Below are 20,193 nucleotides of genomic sequence, written 5' to 3'. Positions count from 1 at the left end.
ATGTGAATTTATAAACATAAATACAATAATTATCTATTAAACTTTTACACTATAAAATGAATTTATTTAAAATGTGTCTATGTCTCGCAATAATTGTTATAAAAATTGTTTGCTTCTTTTAAACTCAATGAAAGTATGACAAAAATGTATACACGATACTTCTATAAATCCAATAAAAAATGTAGCATTACTTCTGGATATACTTAAATATCATATTTACTTTATAAATTTTAGTTGCAAAACAATATCGTCTACATGGATCATTATATTATTTTTGTACGTATTCTTATACTATTTTACATCAATACATAAATCTAAAATTCAATATTTATTTATTTTTTTATGTAATTATATTAATTGTGTTAAATGTTACGCTTTCATTGTAATTTCCGTCCCACATTTATTTACACTGTGTATTTATATATATTTTTCAACCCAATCAGAGAACCAGTCTCGATTTTAGTCGGGTAGTGTACTTATACTTATGCTTATAGAATAAAATATCAATAACTCAATATCCTTATCCTATTGTTTAGAAAAAAATTAATTCAATTTTAAAAAATTAATCTAGAATAAAATTTTTTTCAAAAAACGTAATGCCCGTTCTAATTTTTTACTGAAAATTATTATAATTTTTCATAAAATATATAAAAATTTTTTTTAAAATTAATAACAGTTAAAATTATTTCATTGATACAAGATCCACAAAATAACAGAATAATAATATTATTATTATTTTGTTCTTTAATTTTTTAATATTAATTTCGTACATTGTCGTGAGTATTAAATCTCTTAAGTTGAATTATGATGTATGAGACTTAAAAATTATCGAGCAAATTATTTTAATAAAATAATTTCAATAAACTTGTCAACCGTTTCAATTAAAAACACCCGGTGTTCTACATGGTGTGTTATATATAAGCAGTTTAATTACTCGAAACAATACCAAGAAATTTAAATTATCCAAATTTAGAAATTCTCAGCGAATACCGAATGAAGAATAGGCAATGAGAGCTAAAAATAATATGCGTAAGCGTAGTTAGACCGAGTACTTGCATTAAAAACAGAACCCCCGTCATTAATATGCATTATTACACTACGTAATATTTATTATTATTACTGCTTCTTTAAATTGCTCGCATTAGTTTGCACATGAGGCCGTTTGTCATAAAAAATAATCTTACAATTTATCAATAAATGTACAAGGCAAGTCATAGTCGTTCAATAAAAAAAAAAATTAACATTTAACATTGCATAAAAAATCGTTACATTTTTATTGTTGTTTTATTTTTTTCTATAAAAAGCGGAAGAGTAATGAAATAGTATAATTGAGCTTTCACAATAAAAATAAAAATGAAAACGAAACAATTAGTTAATTAATACTTATTATCTTAGCTTATATGATCAAATATAAAAAAGTTTCAACGATAAATGATAATAATAAAAATAATCTTTGGCATTTAATTTACAATGTCTCGTAAAGTTTGCGACAGAAGTCTCGAATAAATATTTGTTCATTAATAGAACTAAATTAATTAAATGAAACGTCGACAGCGAGAAGAAAAAATTCACAATTATTTTACGTATTGAGCTTTTTAATTTAAAAATAAATAACTGTGTACTTAAAATATACATATTTATTTTAGTGCTCAAGATGCATTTGAATGAGCATTAAAGTTAGTAAATTATTTAAATTATTTAATTGCAAATACTGAATATACACTGTTGTCCGTTACAAAGTTCAAACAGTTATTTCTTCTTTCATTTTTATAAATATTATATTTTTTAAATATATTTATAATTCACACAATCAACTCTTATTAATATTCATCACCTTAGTTGTTTTTAATCGATTCCTCACTTAATATAATAATTAACGAGGAAAGACACAACTATTTATTAAAGCTTGATGTCGAAGTCGACCGTTGTTATAATAAATATTCATAAATGCATATACACATATATATATATATATATATATATATATATATATATATATATATATATATATATATATATATATATATATATTTTTTATTATATATATATATATATATATATTTACCCCGTTATCCCAATTTATAACACAAATAAAATGTTACAAAACAATTTGTTATATATTGGATTTACACAACAATGTTTAAATTAATCATATAATATATTATATAAACAATAACAATTTTAATTTTATGTTTTCTCGTATCATGATAGTAGTAATAATAATATTTATTATTATTATTTTAGTTTATGCATCCAAAACGATTTATCGTTTCGAGTTATAAGATTATGACACAAAATATTCATGTAATGTGTCTATTAATAATTCTAAAAGACACGATTACTCAACATGTCAGATATACATTACTCTTTTCAATAATATTATGTACCGGTGAGCTTACAATTTAAATTTTCCTCACCAATACTCTCTAAGCTTACTATACTTACAGCAAATAATCTAATTCTTTTAATAATAACACAAATAAATAAATAAATCAATTATAATCAATGGCTAATTTGATGAATTTGTCTAGTGTCTTTTAAAATTAGCCATGATTATTAAATTTGACAAGTATTATTCATTAATAAAGCCACACAATTAATGAAGTCACTTATTATTGGCACTATATTAATTAATATTATTATTATATCATCAATTTTACATATTTGACGTATTAAAACTCGATGATTTCGATCTACTTGATTAACATACAATATAAAATTGGACACTCATTTATTTATCATTTATCATTAATATTTGTTTGATAAATACATTCATATTCATATTTATATACTATGCATGGCATCATAAAGAAAGTTTCAGGTAAAAAATGTGACTTCAATTCTATTAAATAATTGTTTGTTTGTTTTTTGTCATGTTTTTTTTTTTTTTTTTTTTTTTTTTTTTAAATCTCTAAATTCATTAAATGAGCGTTTCTTCAGATGAATGTCTTGTTACGCTGGTGTACTCGTCGTAACAATTGATAATCATTAATGGCATTGATACTGATTTTCGTAATGTTGTTCTGGTGATCTGGGGAGAATGTTCTCGTCAGTCCCCGGTATACATTTCTCAGCAGGAGCATTCTTCTTCTCTCGGTAGTTCATGTCCTAACGACTCCTATAAAATAATAATAATAATTAAAAATAATAATTGATAATTATTGTAATAAAAAAATTTGTACCTTTTTTATTTCTAAACTGTCCGAAGTAGTTATGTGTGGTGGAGCTGAAGAAAATTTTATTTTCTCATACGGAATAGCACCACGATAAAGTGTAGCCGGATCCAAACTCAATGTCGCTTTTAATGAATTTTTCTTAACAATACCATTGACATTATTCACTGAATTATTAGGACTCATGTTTGAATGATTTGGCGAGGATTTAGGTGTATTTGGTAACGATAATTCAGTATCTGGAGGCGAAACTGACGAAGCGTTGACAAGTGAATCGGAAATAGTATCAGTGGTTGTTGTACTTTCACCGTTTTCGATCGGTTTGTCGTATTTTTCTCTCACGCCCTTTAAATTTTCATTATTTAATATTGGTTTTTCATTAAGACCTTTATCTTCATTTAACGGGTGTTTAATTATCTCCTGCAATATCGTTAATTAAATCTTCAGAAATCAATATTCGTAATTATAATAATAATTAATAAAAAAATAAACCTGTTCATAAATAATTGGTGGCTTGTCCTCAGACATTTTGCGTATCCTGACATTCTCGGCATTAGCCTCCCGTTCTTTCGGCTGTATCAAGGTCGTCTCTTGAATTATTTCACCCTCTAAATCATCATTGTGACGCAGAGAAGCATAGACAATCCCCGGAACAAATCCCATCTTGTAAGCACCGGGGCGAAAATTAGTGCGCGGCTGCATGTACCCACATCCGTCCAGCTGTGCAGAAATCATGAAAAACCTGAGAAATTTCAATCAACTCGAGCCGCCATTCTCATCATCTCACTTTCGACGCTAATTTTCTATACCTAACGAATACGTAAATAAAAATCCGTGAAACTACAGATAAAACTGATAAGTAGTTTTATATTTTATATTATTATCATATTTTTCTCTACTACCGTTTGTCTCACTAATTGTTAGTTCCACGGATACTGCTCTAAATCCTTTCAACTAATTGACATTGCATTTTAGACACAGTTTCATATATAAATATATCAAATATAAATCATGCAAACAAATAAAACTTACATTGGAATGTACATTGATGCATTCAGTTTCTGGATCAGGTCTCATGATAGTGATTTCTCTGTCACAATCCGGGAGAATGTCATAATTTGGCATGGGATGATTAATTACATCTGGATCCTGGAGACAGTAACCTAATCTCTCGACAATGAGCTCAAAGCTAGGTCGATCATCAGGCTTTGGATGCCAGCACTTGGCCATTATACCGTAAATAGGATCAGGACACTCGGCTGGTTTCTCGAGACGTCCTCCTGACTGCACCATCAACATTACTTCTCGGTTTGAGCATCCAGTGTACGGCATATACCCGAATGACATAATCTCCCAAAGGAGTACGCCGAAAGCCCTGTTGAAACACACATCTATAATACTACTCTGAAATGTATTTGCTAATTCACTATTCTCAGATCTGATGGAAGGATATACACCTCACGGATGATAGCTAATGAAAGATTCATACCTCCATGAATTACTTACCACACATCAGTCTTTGTAGTGAAAATCCCATCCAAGAAACTCTCTGGTGGCATCCATTTAATAGGCAACATAGCCTTCCCGCCTTTTCTATAATAGTCACTGCGGTATATGTCACGCGCCATTCCAAAGTCAGCAATCTTCACAACTCGTCCCGGTCCTTTGCAAGTTAGCAGGCAATTACGGGCTGCAATGTCGCGATGAATAAAACGGGCATCCTCCATGTATTTGCAACCACTGGCAACATCATGAGCGCAAATAATTAAATCCCTCATTGTCAACGTCGTTGGTCGATCCTAAACAAATTTCAATCGTCATCTATAATTACCTTACCTATTCCTCAATAATTTATTAGTGTCTGCCACTAGAAGCAGTGGGTTAACTTCTCCACTCGGTAAATCAATACTCACGGGTTTGGGTCGCTCTTCGCGCAGAAAATTTTTCAAATCCCCTCCGGCAAGCAATTCCAAAACAATATAACGTGGATTTTTGTCAAATGAAATTCCGATGAATTTAACAATATTCGGATGATCGAATTTGCTCATAATAAGCGCTTCCATCATAAAATCAGCAGCTGCTTGGGACGTTGTTACTGCCGGTAAAGTTTTAACAGCAATCTGAGCTTCTTCATTGCGGGTGTACTTGTAAACACCTTGAAAGACCTCACCGAAAGCTCCTTGTCCGAGCGGTTTCACGCAAGTAATTGATTCACGTGGTATCTGCGGCAAGTCTTTGATACTGTAAAAGTTACCAGCAAACTCGTAATTTGGATTAAATTCAGTCATTATCGTGTCAGAAACACCCGGAAATGGATTTAATTCTGTTCCGTTACCGAACATCGCCAATCTGCGCCTCGATACGGCCTTTTTATTTTGATATCTATTGTACAATATAAAGCAAAGCGCTGAGAAAGATACCGCAAGTACGAAGCAAACGATAATCAATACTATCTTCATCGTTTGATTGGTAAAATCCAGCTCGTCGGCCAAGCACGAGCGAGAATCATTTCCAAGCTGCCAGCCAGGCGGACACAGACATCTCGTCTCGCTGAGATGCCGATCAACCGCGACACACCGAAAATCGCATCCACATCCGCTTATAGCCGGAACAATTAAAACTTCTCCTGAGCCAGGATTGTATCCGGATCGGTAGGCCGTGTGGATTAACTCGGGCGATATATACGAGAATCCACCCTCGCCATTGGTAGAGCTTTTTACCCCGGTAGTTCCGCCAGTAAATCCGCCACCTCCGCCTCCAGTTCGACAGCCTCCACCTCCTCCGCCGAATCCTCCGTCCCCGTGAGTTTTATTTTTCTGATGACACCCGACACCGCCCACGCCACCCTTCATCAGAGATTGGCCCACCGAAATACGTCTCAAGTCGTGCGTAGATGATCCGTTCCATCCTCCTCCTCCTCCCCCAGATTTATCTCCCGGTGTCAATTCGAGAACGTGATTTTTCATATCCACGTAGGGTCCATGACCATGCTGAATTCCATCGTCGACAAATTGCCCGAACCCGAGTCCTCCGGCCCCCGCAGCGACCAGCAGTGGTTCACGCTCTCCCGTTGACTTTACGGTAAATACATATGTTGCTCCTCCACCTCCTCCTCCGCCGTTGATCAATTCGATGTTCTTTACCTCACGAATCGCAGATTGGACCCCGACTAGGGGAGATTCATTACCTCCGGCGGTAGAAATAACACCGCAGGGATTGTTCATCATACCCAGGCTTTTGGTACACGCATCAATTCCCGGTTGTCCCACCAAAAAGTACAGAGTCTGGCCTTTCTCTAGTTCAAGAACACCGCGAACAAAAGCTCCGAGGGTGCTGCCCATCCCCCCTGAGCCTCTTCCTCCGCGAGCTCCCACTGCCATTAAGGTGTAGTATCCTCCGCTCGGTACCACCCACTTTTGCACCCCTCGATAGTAGTCCTGAGAAGAATTGGCTCGTAAAGTCTCAGGGAGTTCAACTTCGGACTCTGTTTTGTTGTATTCACGAGCACATTGCTTAGCAGTTGGTCCGAAACGTCCCGTTGCGCCACATGTTGTTATTCTCACCACTTTAAACAATATATATATATATATATATATATATATATATATATATATATATATATATATATATATATATATATACATTGAGTAATGACATCAGCGAGTTAATGATGTCTAAAAATATAATATAATATTGGCAGAAGCCTTGTATGACGTACCTGTTTCATTCACGAAATCAAAGTGTTGCTCGATTGGATGCTCCGATTCAATAACTGGACTGTAATAATTAAAATCTCCCACCACGTCCGCCGGAACTCCTGTGATACAATTAATTAAATTCTTTATATTCTATCATAATAATAATAATAATAATAATAATAATAATAATAATAATAATAATAATAATAATAATAATAATAATAATAATAATAATAATAATAATAATAATAATAATAATAATAATAATAATAATAATAATAATAATAATAATAATAATAATAATAATAATAATAATAATAATAATAATAATAATAATAATAATAATAATAATAATAATAAGCGATGCTTGCTACGTGGCCTCCAAGCGGCGCATCGCGGGAAACGCAGACCATAACATCAGGTCTGTAGGCGAACGACGTAGCCCGTGCAGTGGGCCAACTACCCACTGCATGGAAATAACTGAGTTACCACAAGATACCAACTCAGAAGTGCTCCCCACAACCGGTCCTTTTCGGATGAGGACCATTCATCAGGTGGGAGGAGCACGCCGGACCCGATGAATGATGACGACCCTGGCGCCTTAAGGACTTACTTTAAGTGGACGGAGGAACTGAGAGTCGATCTCTTGGTGTGCTACCAACGTAGCGAGCCGGGGGTGAGCGGCTATATGGCCCGGATGCACACTCTTTGGAGTGATATGCATCCGGAGCTAGCGCATTTACGCCCAAACACCTGCGTAATTATGCCGCTCATCTTCGGCGAAATAGAAGATCGCTTGTGCCGGACAGAAGGCAGTCTAATAGACTTTCCTTTCCGGCGCAACTACACCAAGAGCGACGCCGTTCCTCCTTGGACAACAACAATCCCTTTGTAGGACGGCAAGTAAGTATATCTAAAAAGATAACTTACTCCCAACAACAGCTTGACGCGGTAAACGAAGATCTCCGTGCAAACATCCTGGAGGATTCCACCCTGCTCACTGTGAGCCAGGTTGTGTATGGTGCAGCAGTTTCGGCTTTTCCGAGAGAGAGACAATGTCTCTCGATCGAGGCAAGGTTGAAACAGCGCATCTCACAACTTGGCTTGAAAATTGACATGTCCCGGAAACATGTCTCCCGCATTCAGTGTGTGATTGAGTTCGAAACAACTCAAAAGCATACACGCCCCGAATTCGACGCATTGTTGCTGAACTTCGGTGGCGTCATCACACACTGAACAAGAGTACTCTTCTTGTCATCAAAGAAGAGTCTCTTAATAAATTGCGGGCTCTAGTGGCTGCTAAAAAGTCATTAGAGAAAAGGCTGAAGCGGTTGGTCGACAACTCGTTGTTTCGATCCAGCCCTTCACGGTTTCTGACACCAAAGACCGATGTTACCGGGAATTATCCAACACCTGAGCGGGTGGAAGCTTTTGGACTGAGTTGTATGGAGATCAACCAAACGTGAACGCCAACACTCCAGCTCTGCACGACTTCAAAGTATTCTGTCGGGAACACCGTCGACAGAATGCTGATGAAGAGAGCCCTGCAGTCAGTGTGGATGAAGTTCGTTCAGCTCTAAATGGCAGCAAAAATTGGGCTGCCCCGGGACCAGACGGCATTAATGTCTTTTGGTGGAAGAAGTTTACTTCTACCCACCTCCATCTGGCCCGCATATTTACATCATACATTAGAGCTGACGATCCGATTCCGGACTGGCTTGTAGAAGGGCGAACCGTACTGATACCTAAAAAGGTGACTTGTCTGACCCTAAGAATTTCAGGCCTATCACCTGCTTGAATGCGGTTTATAAAATTTTTACAAAAATTTTAAATAACCGTATCTTGCAGCAGATAGAGCCTGTATGGCAACAGATATATGAACAACGTGGCAGTAAAGAGGCCTGTCAGGTTGCAAGGAGAACCTGATAGTGGATCGATGCGTCTTACAAGATGCGATCTACTATCAACGCAACCTGTCAATGGCTTGGATTGACTATCGCAAGGCATTTGACTCAACTCCACATGAGTTAATTTTATATCTACTCAAATGCCTGGGAGTCAATCCCGAAATAGTGGAATGTATTCGGCGTACAATGCAGCTCTGGCGAACGCGATTTCACATTGGAAGTGGAAACGCATTGCACGTAACCGGAGTTGTAGAGTACAAACGAGGGGTCTTCCAAGGCGATTCCTTGAGCCCTCTGCTGTTTTGCATTTCACTGCTGCCTATATCTGTTGCTCTCCGTAAAACTCGTGGGTACTCTGTGGGGCCTCCGGGTGATCGAAAATATTCGATCACCCATCTGCTTTACATGGATGATCTGAAGCTATATAGTGCTGATGAAGATCATCTACAAGCAGCCCTCAACATCGTAGCAGAGTACACACGAGATGTCGGAATGTCTTTTGGGTTGGACAAGTGTGCGGTCGTACATCTGGCGAGGGGTAAGTGCTCTGATACTGGTGATGATGTCGAATTAGTGGATGGGAGCGTCTTAAGCCAATTAGACACCGGGGAGTTGTATAGATATCTAGGAATGGAAGAGCACCGCATGCATGCGGTCTCTGAAGTCCGAACAACTCTCCAGAGCGAGTATGTTAGGAGACTCCGGAAAATTTGGTCCTCCGAACTTTCCGGCAAAAACAAAGTCTCAGCTACTAACATGCTCGCTGTCCCAGTCTTACTATACTCTTTCGGTGTCCTGAAATGGACCCGAAAGGATTTACGAGATCTCGACATCAAAACCCGTAAGATCATTAATATGAATCGGAGCATGCACCCCAATTCATCAGTCGCCAGATTATACCTCTCCCGGTCCATCGGTGGGAGAGGTTTGCAGAGTTTGGAGCGGCTTCACGACCGTTTGGTCCTGGGTTTAACTCACGAAGTTGTCAATTTCACTGCAGACGAGGATGACTTTCTTATGCAAATTGTACATAAACATGAAAATGCGCATAAGGGGTCATTCTTGTATAAGGCAGCAATATATGCGGCAAGAACCCTTGGTCTTGGAGAAATAAACGCTCTTATGGAACTCCGAAAGGAGGAATTTAAGAGCGTCATCAGAACGCCGAGGAAAAACTACTCCTTGGCGAACTGATGGACAAGTCCATGCACAGCGTGTTCTTTAAACACGTGCGTGATCATGGCTTGTCCATCCAGCTGACGTTTTCCTTCTTAAAGTCAGCGGGCCTGATGTCCGAGACTGAAGGGTTCATATTTGCCTGCCAAGATGGTGTCATTAACACTCTTGAGTACCGTAGCAAGGTGCTCCAGGTGCAGCTTCCGGACACGTCCTGTAGGAGGTGTAGACAACATCCGGAGACGCTTATGCACCTTTTGTCGGCATGTCCAGTGCTGGCGAGAGGTGCATATATCCAGCGTCACAATGCTGCCCTGAGAGTACTGTACTACTATCTTCGTCATTGCTACGGTATTGACGTGACACCAGTGCTGCCTTATTTGCCAGGAGATATTCCCCAGGTTGTTGAGAATGACAGTTGCAAAATTTATTGGAACATGCCATTTGCAACAACCCGGCGGATAGATCACAACAAACCTGATATTGTGCTCTTCGACAAGGCCACTCGTGACATCTATGTCATTGAGTTCTCGGCCCCGGCTGAATACAACATCTCAGCCAAAGAAGAGCACAAAAGACAAATATATCAGGATCTCCTGTTTGAAATTGGCAAACTTTACCCAGGTTACCGTGTCAAGCTCGTCGTTTTGGTTGTCGGCGTCCTTGGAGGGATGAAACAGTCTTTTGTGTCTTCACTTGCGAAGATACCGGCTTGCAGTTCAGCAGCCGTGTCTCTAGCAGTGCGGATGCAAAAGGCTGTCATTTTGGGATCCCTGCGTCTACTTAGGCAAATGAATTTGGCCTGCTGCACTCACTAACCGCCTTGTTGTGTGGAGTGGTGCAGCAGTAATGGATGGCGCTCAGGCTGGGCCCTCGGAGAATCGGACTCCGGGAAAACCCCCTGAGCAATTAATAACAAATAATAATAATAATAATAATAATAATAATAATAATAATAATAATAATAATAATAATAATAATAATAATAATAATAATAATAATAATAATAATAATAATAATAATAATAATAATAATAATAATAATAATAATAATAATTATTATTATTATTATTATTATTATTATTATTATTATTATTATTTTGTTATTAAATGCTCAGGGGGTTATCCCCGGAGTCCGATTCTCCGAGGGCCCAGCCTGAGCTCCATCCGTTACTGCTGGACCACTCCGCACAACAAGGCGGTTAGTGATCACAGCAGGCCAAAGTCATTTCCCTTAAGAGACGGAGAGAACCAAGTAAAACAGCCTTCTGCATCCTAACTGCCAAGAACTCAGCTTTTGATGAGCAAGCTGGAACTTTGGCAAGTGAGGATACAAAAGACTGTTTCATCCCTCCTAGGACGCCAACAATCAGGACGACAAGCTTGACACGGTAACCTGGGTAAAGTTTGCCAATTTCAAACAGGAGATCCTGATATATTTGTCTTTTGTGCTCTTCTTTGGCTGAGATGTTGTATTCAGCCGGGGCCGAGAACTCAATGACATAAATGTCACGAGTGGCCTTGTCGAAGAGCACAATATCAGGTTTGTTGTGATCTATCCGCCGGGTTGTTGCCATTGGCATGTTCCAATAAATTTTGCAACTGTCATTCTCAACAACCTGGGGAATATCTCCTGGCAAATAAGGCAGCACTGGTGTCACGTCAATACCGTAGCAATGACGAAGATAGTAGTACAGTACTCTCAGGGCAGCATTGTGACGCTGGATATATGCACCTCTCGCCAGCACTGGACATGCCGACAAAAGGTGCATAAGCGTCTCCGGATGTTGTCTACACCTCCTACAGGACGTGTCCGGAAGCTGCACCTGGAGCACGTTGCTACGGTACTCAAGAGTGTTAATGACACCATCTTGGCAGGCAAATATGAACCCTTCAGTCTCGGACATCAGGCCCGCTGACTTTAAGAAGGAAAACGTCAGCTGGATGGACAAGCCATGATCACGCACGTGTTTAAAGAACACGCTGTGCATGGACTTGTCCATCAGTTCGCCAAGGAGTAGTTTTTCCTCGGCGTTCCTGATGACGCTCTTAAATTCCTCCTTTCGGAGTTCCATAAGAGCGTTTATTTCTCCAAGACCAAGGGTTCTTGCCGCATATATTGCTGCCTTATACAAGAATGACCCCTTATGCGCATTTTCATGTTTATGTACAATTTGCATAAGAAAGTCATCCTCGTCTGCAGTGAAATTGACAACTTCGTGAGTTAAACCCAGGACCAAACGGTCGTGAAGCCGCTCCAAACTCTGCAAACCTCTCCCACCGATGGACCGGGAGAGGTATAATCTGGCGACTGATGAATTGGGGTGCATGCTCCGATTCATATTAATGATCTTACGGGTTTTGATGTCGAGATCTCGTAAATCCTTTCGGGTCCATTTCAGGACACCGAAAGAGTATAGTAAGACTGGGACAGCGAGCATGTTAGTAGCTGAGACTTTGTTTTTGCCGGAAAGTTCGGAGGACCAAATTTTCCGGAGTCTCCTAACATACTCGCTCTGGAGAGTTGTTCAGACTTCAGAGACCGCATGCATGCGGTGCTCTTCCATTCCTAGATATCTATACAACTCCCCGGCGTCTAATTGGCTTAAGACGCTCCCATCCACTAATTCGACATCATCACCAGTATCAGAGCACTTACCCCTCGCCAGATGTACGACCGCACACTTGTCCAACCCAAAAGACATTCCGACATCTCGTGTGTACTCTGCTACGATGTTGAGGGCCGCTTGTAGATGATCTTTATCAGCGCTATACAACTTCAGATCATCCATGTAAAGCAGATGGGTAATCGAATAGTTTCGATCACCCGGAGGCCCCACTGAGTACCCATGAGTTTTACGGAGAACAACAGATATAGGCAGCAGTGAAATGCAAAACAGCAGAGGGCTCAAGGAATCGCCTTGGAAGACCCCTCGTTTGTACTCTACAACTCCGGTTACGTGCAATGCGTTTCCACTTCCAATGTGAAATCGCGTTCGCCAGAGCTGCATTGTACGCCGAATACATTCCACTATTTCGGGATTGACTCCCAGGCATTTGAGTAGATATAAAATCAACTCATGTGGAGTTGAGTCAAATGCCTTGCGATAGTCAATCCAAGCCATTGACAGGTTGCGTTGATAGTAGATCGCATCTTGTAAGACGCATCGATCCACTATCAGGTTCTCCTTGCAACCTGACAGGCCTCTTTACTGCCACGTTGTTCATATATCTGTTGCCATACAGGCTCTATCTGCTGCAAGATACGGTTATTTAAAATTTTTGTAAAAATTTTATAAACCGCATTCAAGCAGGTGATAGGCCTGAAATTCTTAGGTCAGACAAGTCACCTTTTTTAGGTATCAGTACGGTTCGCCCTTCTACAAGCCAGTCCGGAATCGGATCGTCAGCTCTAATGTATGATGTAAATATGCGGGCCAGATGGAGGTGGGTAGAAGTAAACTTCTTCCACCAAAAGACATTAATGCCGTCTGGTCCCGGGGCAGCCCAATTTTGCTGCCATTTAGAGCTGAACGAACTTCATCCACACTGACTGCAGGGCTTTCTTCATCAGCATTCTGTCGACGGTGTTCCCGACAGAATACTTTGAAGTCGTGCAGAGCTGGAGTGTTGGCGTTCACGTTTGGTTGATCTCCATACAACTCAGTCCAAAAAGCTTCCACCCGCTCAGGTGTTGGATAATTCCGGTAACATCGGTCTTTGGTGTCAGAAACCGTGAAGGGCTGGATCGAAACAACGAGTTGTCGACCAACCGCTTCAGCCTTTTCTCTAATGACTTTTTAGCAGCCACTAGAGCCCGCAATTTATTAAGAGACTCTTCTTTGATGACAAGAAGAGTACTCTTGTTCAGTGTGTGATGACGCCACCGAAGTTCAGCAACAATGCGTCGAATTCGGGGCGTGTATGCTTTTGAGTTGTTTCGAACTCAATCACACACTGAATGCGGGAGACATGTTTCCGGGACATGTCAATTTTCAAGCCAAGTTGTGAGATGCGCTGTTTCAACCTTGCCTCGATCGAGAGACATTGTCTCTCTCTCGGAAAAGCCGAAACTGCTGCACCATACACAACCTGGCTCACAGTGAGCAGGGTGGAATCCTCCAGGATGTTTGCACGGAGATCTTCGTTTACCGCGTCAAGCTGTTGTTGGGAGTAAGTTATCTTTTTAGATATACTTACTTGCCGTCCTACAAAGGGATTGTTGTTGTCCAAGGAGGAACGGCGTCGCTCTTGGTGTAGTTGCGCCGGAAAGGAAAGTCTATTAGACTGCCTTCTGTCCGGCACAAGCGATCTTCTATTTCGCCGAAGATGAGCGGCATAATTACGCAGGTGTTTGGGCGTAAATGCGCTAGCTCCGGATGCATATCACTCAAAGAGTGTGCATCCGGGCCATATAGCCGCTCACCCCCGGCTCGCTACGTTGGTAGCACACCAAGAGATCGACTCTCAGTTCCTCCGTCCACTTAAAGTAAGTCCTTAAGGCGCCAGGGTCGTCATCATTCATCGGGTCCGGCGTGCTCCTCCCACCTGATGAATGGTCCTCATCCGAAAAGGACCGGTTGTGGGGAGCACTTCTGAGTTGGTATCTTGTGGTAACTCAGTTATTTCCATGCAGTGGGTAGTTGGCCCACTGCACGGGCTACGTCGTTCGCCTACAGACCTGATGTTATGGTCTGCGTTTTCCCGCGATGCGCCGCTTGGAGGCCACGTAGCAAGCATCGCTTATTATTATTATTATTATTATTATTATTATTATTATTATTATTATTATTATTATTATTATTATTATTATTATTATTATTATTATTATTATTATTATTATTATTATTATTATTATTATCATCATCATCGTCATTGTAATGGTTATTATTATTTTTTCAGATATTATATTCTATATTTATAGAGTAAAATTAATTTTATTATACGAACCAATTCCAAAGCACTGGGGACTCAATGAAAAATCATCAATAGCAACGTCGGCTTTAGCAGCGTAACTTTTGCTGGATTCAAATTGCAAAAAATATCGGTATCGAATGTCAGGTAACGTAACAACCTGATTATACCAGATATCGTTACGATCCCCGTAGCTCCACCACAATCTCTGTGAGTGATTCTGATGAGGCTTTAGTTGTATCAAATATAGCCCCAAGGATCCGCTGAATTCGCCGTACTGGTGGAAGAAAAAACGCACTTGACATGACTGATAGAACCGGCTTTTCGGGTCAGCGTGATAAGGCGGAGTTGGATTAAATATTGGGCTGTTCAAAGTCGCGCTTTCGCCCAATCCGTGATTCCTCGATGAATTTACGAATGCATAAGTCCCTGTCATGATGAAAAATAAAATAAAATCCATGAATTGGTTTGTCATTGATAAAAAAAAAAAAAAAAAAAAAATGAAATTTATTGGCACACCTGTTTCGTTGCGATATGTGTGATCGTAACTCGGACCAGTCCTCTCTGTAGGCGTACTTCCTTGATGCAGCGTCCACTGTAGAGTTTTATTGGGTGCATTTTTCCACCCACACCATCCTCTTTCGAAATTACACCTCGCTGTGTCTGGCATTTTGTCTAAAGTAATTAACGCCCAAAGGAAAACATAAAAGTTCAGGGTTGAGACAGAATTATGAGCATAATCGAGCGTAATTTATTTTAAATTATAAACTGACTGAAGAATTTAATAAAATACATACCACATTCAAGAATTTCATCTTCTCCCATAGCACAATCAGGCGTCAGATCGCAAATTCGCGTTCTATTGATACAAGATCCGTTTCTGCAGTGAAACATATCCAGCGTGCATTTATCGCTAACAGGCGGCTGAGATTCTACAGACAGAATTCAAAGTTAATATATTATATAATAAAAGTATAAGTATTTTCATTATTATTGTTATTACCTGGAAAACAGTCATCCAGTCGGATATTGTCAATGGAGAAGGTGGCATTCTTTGGTACAACTATTTCAAGACCAACTTTATAAGGTTGGCTAATAGCTCCAAGTTTTAGTTCGGTAATATTCCACCTGAGAAATAAGACAATCGAGTATTTAACAAGAATAATTAGCAATTACCATGCAGCTATAAATAAATATATTATTAATTATAAACTACTAACTTGGCGTCATTGTTTCCTGTTCGCTCGGAGGCAACAGAGGTCGTAATATTGTTAGACATAATAATGAGCCGTATTATTCCGTTTCCCATTTCTGTTTGACGTGTAGCGAATTTGAGAAAACACTGAGCGCCCGTGTGAGAAATGAGGATCGACCAGATCTGTCCGATGTTCGGGCCATCCAGCCGCAAATAATGACCCGCGGTGTATTCGCTTGCGTCATTTCTCGAGACTATTTTGAAGTTATCGGTGTAATTCCAGGAGCTGCAGGGCGCCTCGAAATCACAGTGCCTCAGAAATGGGGGAGGAACCCGTTCTTCGGCCAACGCGGCTTGCAGCTCCTTAATCCCTCGTCGCGGCTCGCAATCACCCCCGACGATGCAGTAAAGCGTTAAAAGCAATTTAAGGAGAAAACAGCCGTCCCTCTTCAATATCTCCCGTCTCCGGAGATACCGGGGGGAGCGCGCTGTTATGGAAATTTTAATAATCGAAGATTCCTTGCTGATCATCACTTCAGTATCAATATTTAGTAGTTTCAGATTTTTTATAATATTTTATTCTTATTACAATAATTATTATTGATGTATTATTTTTTCCCTGTCAGTTTATCTCCTGGGATTTATATAATCAGCAGAATAATAATGTTTAACTTTAGTTTCATGTAGGCGTTTAATTCAAGTTCAGACGCTTGGGGATTTAAAGTATGGGAATTTCTATTTGTATATATATCACATTATTGTTATATATTCATCGTATTGTTTATTCTGATATATTGCAGTCATACTCAAACCCTCAATTATCATACTACCAGGATGAATCGACTCTCGTTGTATTGACGCTCCATAAGTTGTTTACTGTAAATGAATAAACGCCATTAGGAATTATTCAAGCAGTAATTATGGATCAATGAACAAAAATAATCTTATATATTCCGACCAATTTATCACACTGAAAGTAAACTACTAGTTTTTTTGTTTTATAATATCCGTTTCTACTGTGGCTAGAGTCTATACAGTCTATAACATTAATTCAAAAGGTTTTATGTCATTTATTTCACGGCTAACAAATCAACTCTACAAATCCATCAATTAATAAATAAAAAAATTTTATTTAATTATATTTCAATGAGCTTTGATGTCAATCTGGTTGACTGGTACTCGATAGTCTGAAAAGTTTTACACAGAATTAAATTGTTGCTCAAGGGATAATCATTTTATCTCCATTTCACAGAATCATATCCATTGTCCCATTTAAACCGGCTGATCGATACTTTCATATACACGAATAAAGTTGTATGTTAAATATTATTTATAAATAGTTTAGTTGTTTATATTCGGGGTGAAATTATAATAAAATTTTAAATTAAAATTAAATTTCAGATGAAATTGGAAAACAACCGCATAATAATTTGCGGTCTGGCTTTTGTCAATTTCCGTCACTTGACAATCGAGTAACATAATTATGTACTATTCACAGTAGTATATTAATTTTGGAAAATATGTGGAGTTATTTATTATTATTTTTTAAATAATAATAATTATTATTATTATTTTTATTATGATTTAATCCGTAGTCATGAAAAACGATACGTCAAGAGTTTTAATATTCCAGGATTTCCTGTTCCCTCGTCGACCTTATTCAAAGGAATTTAAACTCAACATTTTCCCTGATTAAAAAGTTTGCCTGACGTCGATAACGTCAAAAAAAAAAAAAAAAATCCGATATGATAAAATAGTTGAAATTCTTTTTTTATAAAATAACTAATAATACTAAAATAATATTAAAAAATAACAAATAACACGTGTCTAGACTGAACGATATTTTATTACATTTCCGGTATAATTAGAGTATGCATTCATGAGATTCGCAGTCTCAGTGTTGGATTGGTACATGAGATGTGGTAATAGTCGTAATATCCGGCCTAATCTTATCCCTCGTACTCGGTAATCTTAATGTTAGCCAGCAAGCCAAAGACTATGCACCACAAGATACAAAATAATGCTTCTATTTAAAATTTATAGAACAATATAAATATTATTATTTATAACAATAATTATAGTAATAATAAATATAACGAAGCTTATGCGTATGCGTGGTTGTTATTTACGTCATTCGGCTTTTAATTTTATAGCAGGACTTTAAATAAATTATTTTAAATAGAATGAAAGGATAAATACTAAATTTATTATGTATGATAATACATGAGCCGAATTTATTTCTATAACTCAATATTATCACAGCGTAAAAGTTTAGCTGCGACTAACCAACAGAGCAACCAACCAAGTAAAGGGAAAAGTTAATACCGGAGAATCAGCATCATCGGAAATGCTTTAACTATTTCTCCGATATCCTGTAATTTCCTCTTTTATATCCATCTATATATTATTATTGTTATTATTACGTATACTGACATTAAACTGATTTAAATAATTGTTAGATAAAAATAATAATAATTTAATTAAATAATTTTATCCAAGTTGGAGTAAAAAGCGGGATAAAAAGTTAATTGATGAGTTCGTTGGGAAATAATAGAGACCGTTGAATAAAATATCTTTAATGGATCCGAAGCTAACGGGAATACTGATACGAAATCATTCAATAGTATTATTATTATTAATTATTATTAGGTGGTGCAAAGTCGCGTAATACGCTTACGCCTACGTAAAATTCATCGCGTTAATTTGATACATCCAATCCAATGACTAATTTCAATCTCTCTGATAAATATTCGGTATTAATGAATACTGTTCAATTTATCATTCCTTAAAATAAAATATTCATCAAGCTACTCAATGAAACTATTGATTTAATGTACTGTGTGTCAGATTTTTTTCTATAAAACTGGGAATGTTTGGCAGCGAAAAACAAAATTGATAAGTCATTAATCAATAGACCGAGAAGAATAAACAAAAGCACTCACCCTTGTGGATGCTGATCGGGAGATTTATTCAAATAAAAGCACTGTCAATACACAGTATACATTACAATTAATAATAAATAATAATACAACGATAAATAATCTGACGCTGTGATTTAAAGTATCGACGTAACTAAAAAAGCGTGCTGTTGATAGAATAAAAACGTAACACTGTAATAAATAGAGAACCGTAAAAGATTAATAAACGTGTGTAGTGATGCTGCGTTAGTTGGAGACTTACCATCACCACCCACACAACGTGGAAGCTCCTGACAGACCCTTTGGTTGTTTTTTTTTTTTTTTTATATTTGGTCTCTGTTATCAAACCGTGTGTACATTACACGGGAGAGCGGAGAAAGAAGGAAAGAAACAAATAAAGAAAGAAAGAATGAGAGAGTCAAGCACAAAAGCACATATTCGATCGATGCTACACTCACGTCCGGATAAGCTCTCGGTTGGTACGTTCTACCCTATTACAGCATCCAGCATGTTTCGAGGTTTTAAAATCCCCTTTAGTTACTCTACTGTTAGTTCACTCGAGAAAACTCACCAATAATAACTTTCAATCATCTTTATTATTTAATCATTTATTTTTCCGGCTTTTAAAATTTAATTGTTAATTTATAAATTAATAATTGAGTATTAAACCGTGTTTTAATGTCGTATAATTCTATCACCACTGGATGACCATCAACTTGTCTGTTTGCTCGTTTCGCGTTAGTTGGACAGCATCCAAATAATGCTGGCCTCGCGCCTACTGTTCAAGCTACACCAGAGTAGTAAAGATATTGCCAGGCTCGAGGAGGACTCCGCCCCTGCTGCTCTCTCTCAGAGATACGGTTTTAACAAGCGCAGACGCGTTTACCCACACTTTTGATGCTGTCCGTCTCGTGGTCCTGTCCTCTACTCCTTTATATATATATTATTATCTCCAAAAATATATCTCTATTGTGTGCTATTATTACCTTTACTCCAACAAACATTAATCACTAGTTACCTGCATTCGGCAATTCCATCCGAACTTGCGCTTGCACTTTAAACAATCCAGAATTCAATGACAAATAAAATTCATAAGCCGTAATTTTTTATACACAACAAAAAACCATTGAATAATAATTACGTGTTTGTTACGTTAATTTGCTATTCTTTAAATCCATGCGCAGAAACGCGCGTCAAAGAAACTGGACCAATA

At 38.0% G+C, this 20,193-nt stretch overlaps 1 protein-coding gene across 3 annotated transcripts; it reads right to left on the bottom strand.

Moving 5' to 3' along the window:
• Positions 1 to 2,070: 2,070 nt before the first annotated feature.
• Alk (Anaplastic lymphoma kinase) lies at positions 2,071 to 19,946 on the bottom strand. 3 transcript variants are annotated; one of them, XM_074243266.1, is made up of 14 exons: positions 19,243 to 19,937; positions 19,005 to 19,172; positions 16,088 to 16,938; positions 15,871 to 15,995; positions 15,665 to 15,799; positions 15,387 to 15,542; positions 14,904 to 15,296; positions 6,892 to 6,990; positions 5,087 to 6,738; positions 4,680 to 4,972; positions 4,206 to 4,548; positions 3,666 to 3,893; positions 3,183 to 3,593; positions 2,071 to 3,118 (listed from the first exon to the last, which is right to left on the bottom strand). In XM_074243266.1, exons 3-14 carry the CDS (start codon positions 16,591 to 16,593, stop codon positions 3,071 to 3,073), a joined length of 4,389 nt encoding a protein of 1,462 aa, XP_074099367.1. In that variant the 5' UTR covers positions 16,594 to 16,938; positions 19,005 to 19,172; positions 19,243 to 19,937; the 3' UTR covers positions 2,071 to 3,070. The 3 variants fall into 3 exon arrangements, with proteins under 3 accessions (XP_074099367.1, XP_074099368.1, XP_074099369.1); XM_074243267.1 differs by lacking the exons at positions 2,071 to 3,118; positions 3,183 to 3,593 and having other exon boundaries at positions 3,718 to 3,915; positions 19,243 to 19,946; XM_074243268.1 differs by lacking the exons at positions 2,071 to 3,118; positions 3,183 to 3,593 and having other exon boundaries at positions 3,842 to 3,982; positions 19,243 to 19,945.
• Positions 19,947 to 20,193: the final 247 nt, after the last annotated feature.

The sequence above is a fragment of the Cotesia typhae genome, unplaced genomic scaffold, assembly GCF_013202065.1.
Source record: "Cotesia typhae breed Kobodo isofemale line unplaced genomic scaffold, CoteBio_Ctyphae contig_4, whole genome shotgun sequence".
NCBI classification, from domain to species: Eukaryota; Metazoa; Arthropoda; class Insecta; order Hymenoptera; family Braconidae; genus Cotesia; species Cotesia typhae.
Note: the sequence above shows the minus strand (reverse complement) of the source record. Positions and strands in the feature narration are given on the sequence as shown.

Bases quoted from the DNA above. Each gene is read 5' to 3' on its own strand.
- Alk (XM_074243266.1), bottom strand. From the start codon at position 16,593: ATGATCAGCAAGGAATCTTCGATTATTAAAATTTCCATAACAGCGCGC. The intron at 15,297-15,386 runs GTGTGCCAATAA...TCATCATGACAG, and splicing joins CACATATCGCAACGAAACAG to GGACTTATGCATTCGTAAAT. The intron at 4,973-5,086 runs GTGAGTATTGAT...AAATTTGTTTAG, and splicing joins GCGAAGAGCGACCCAAACCC to GATCGACCAACGACGTTGAC.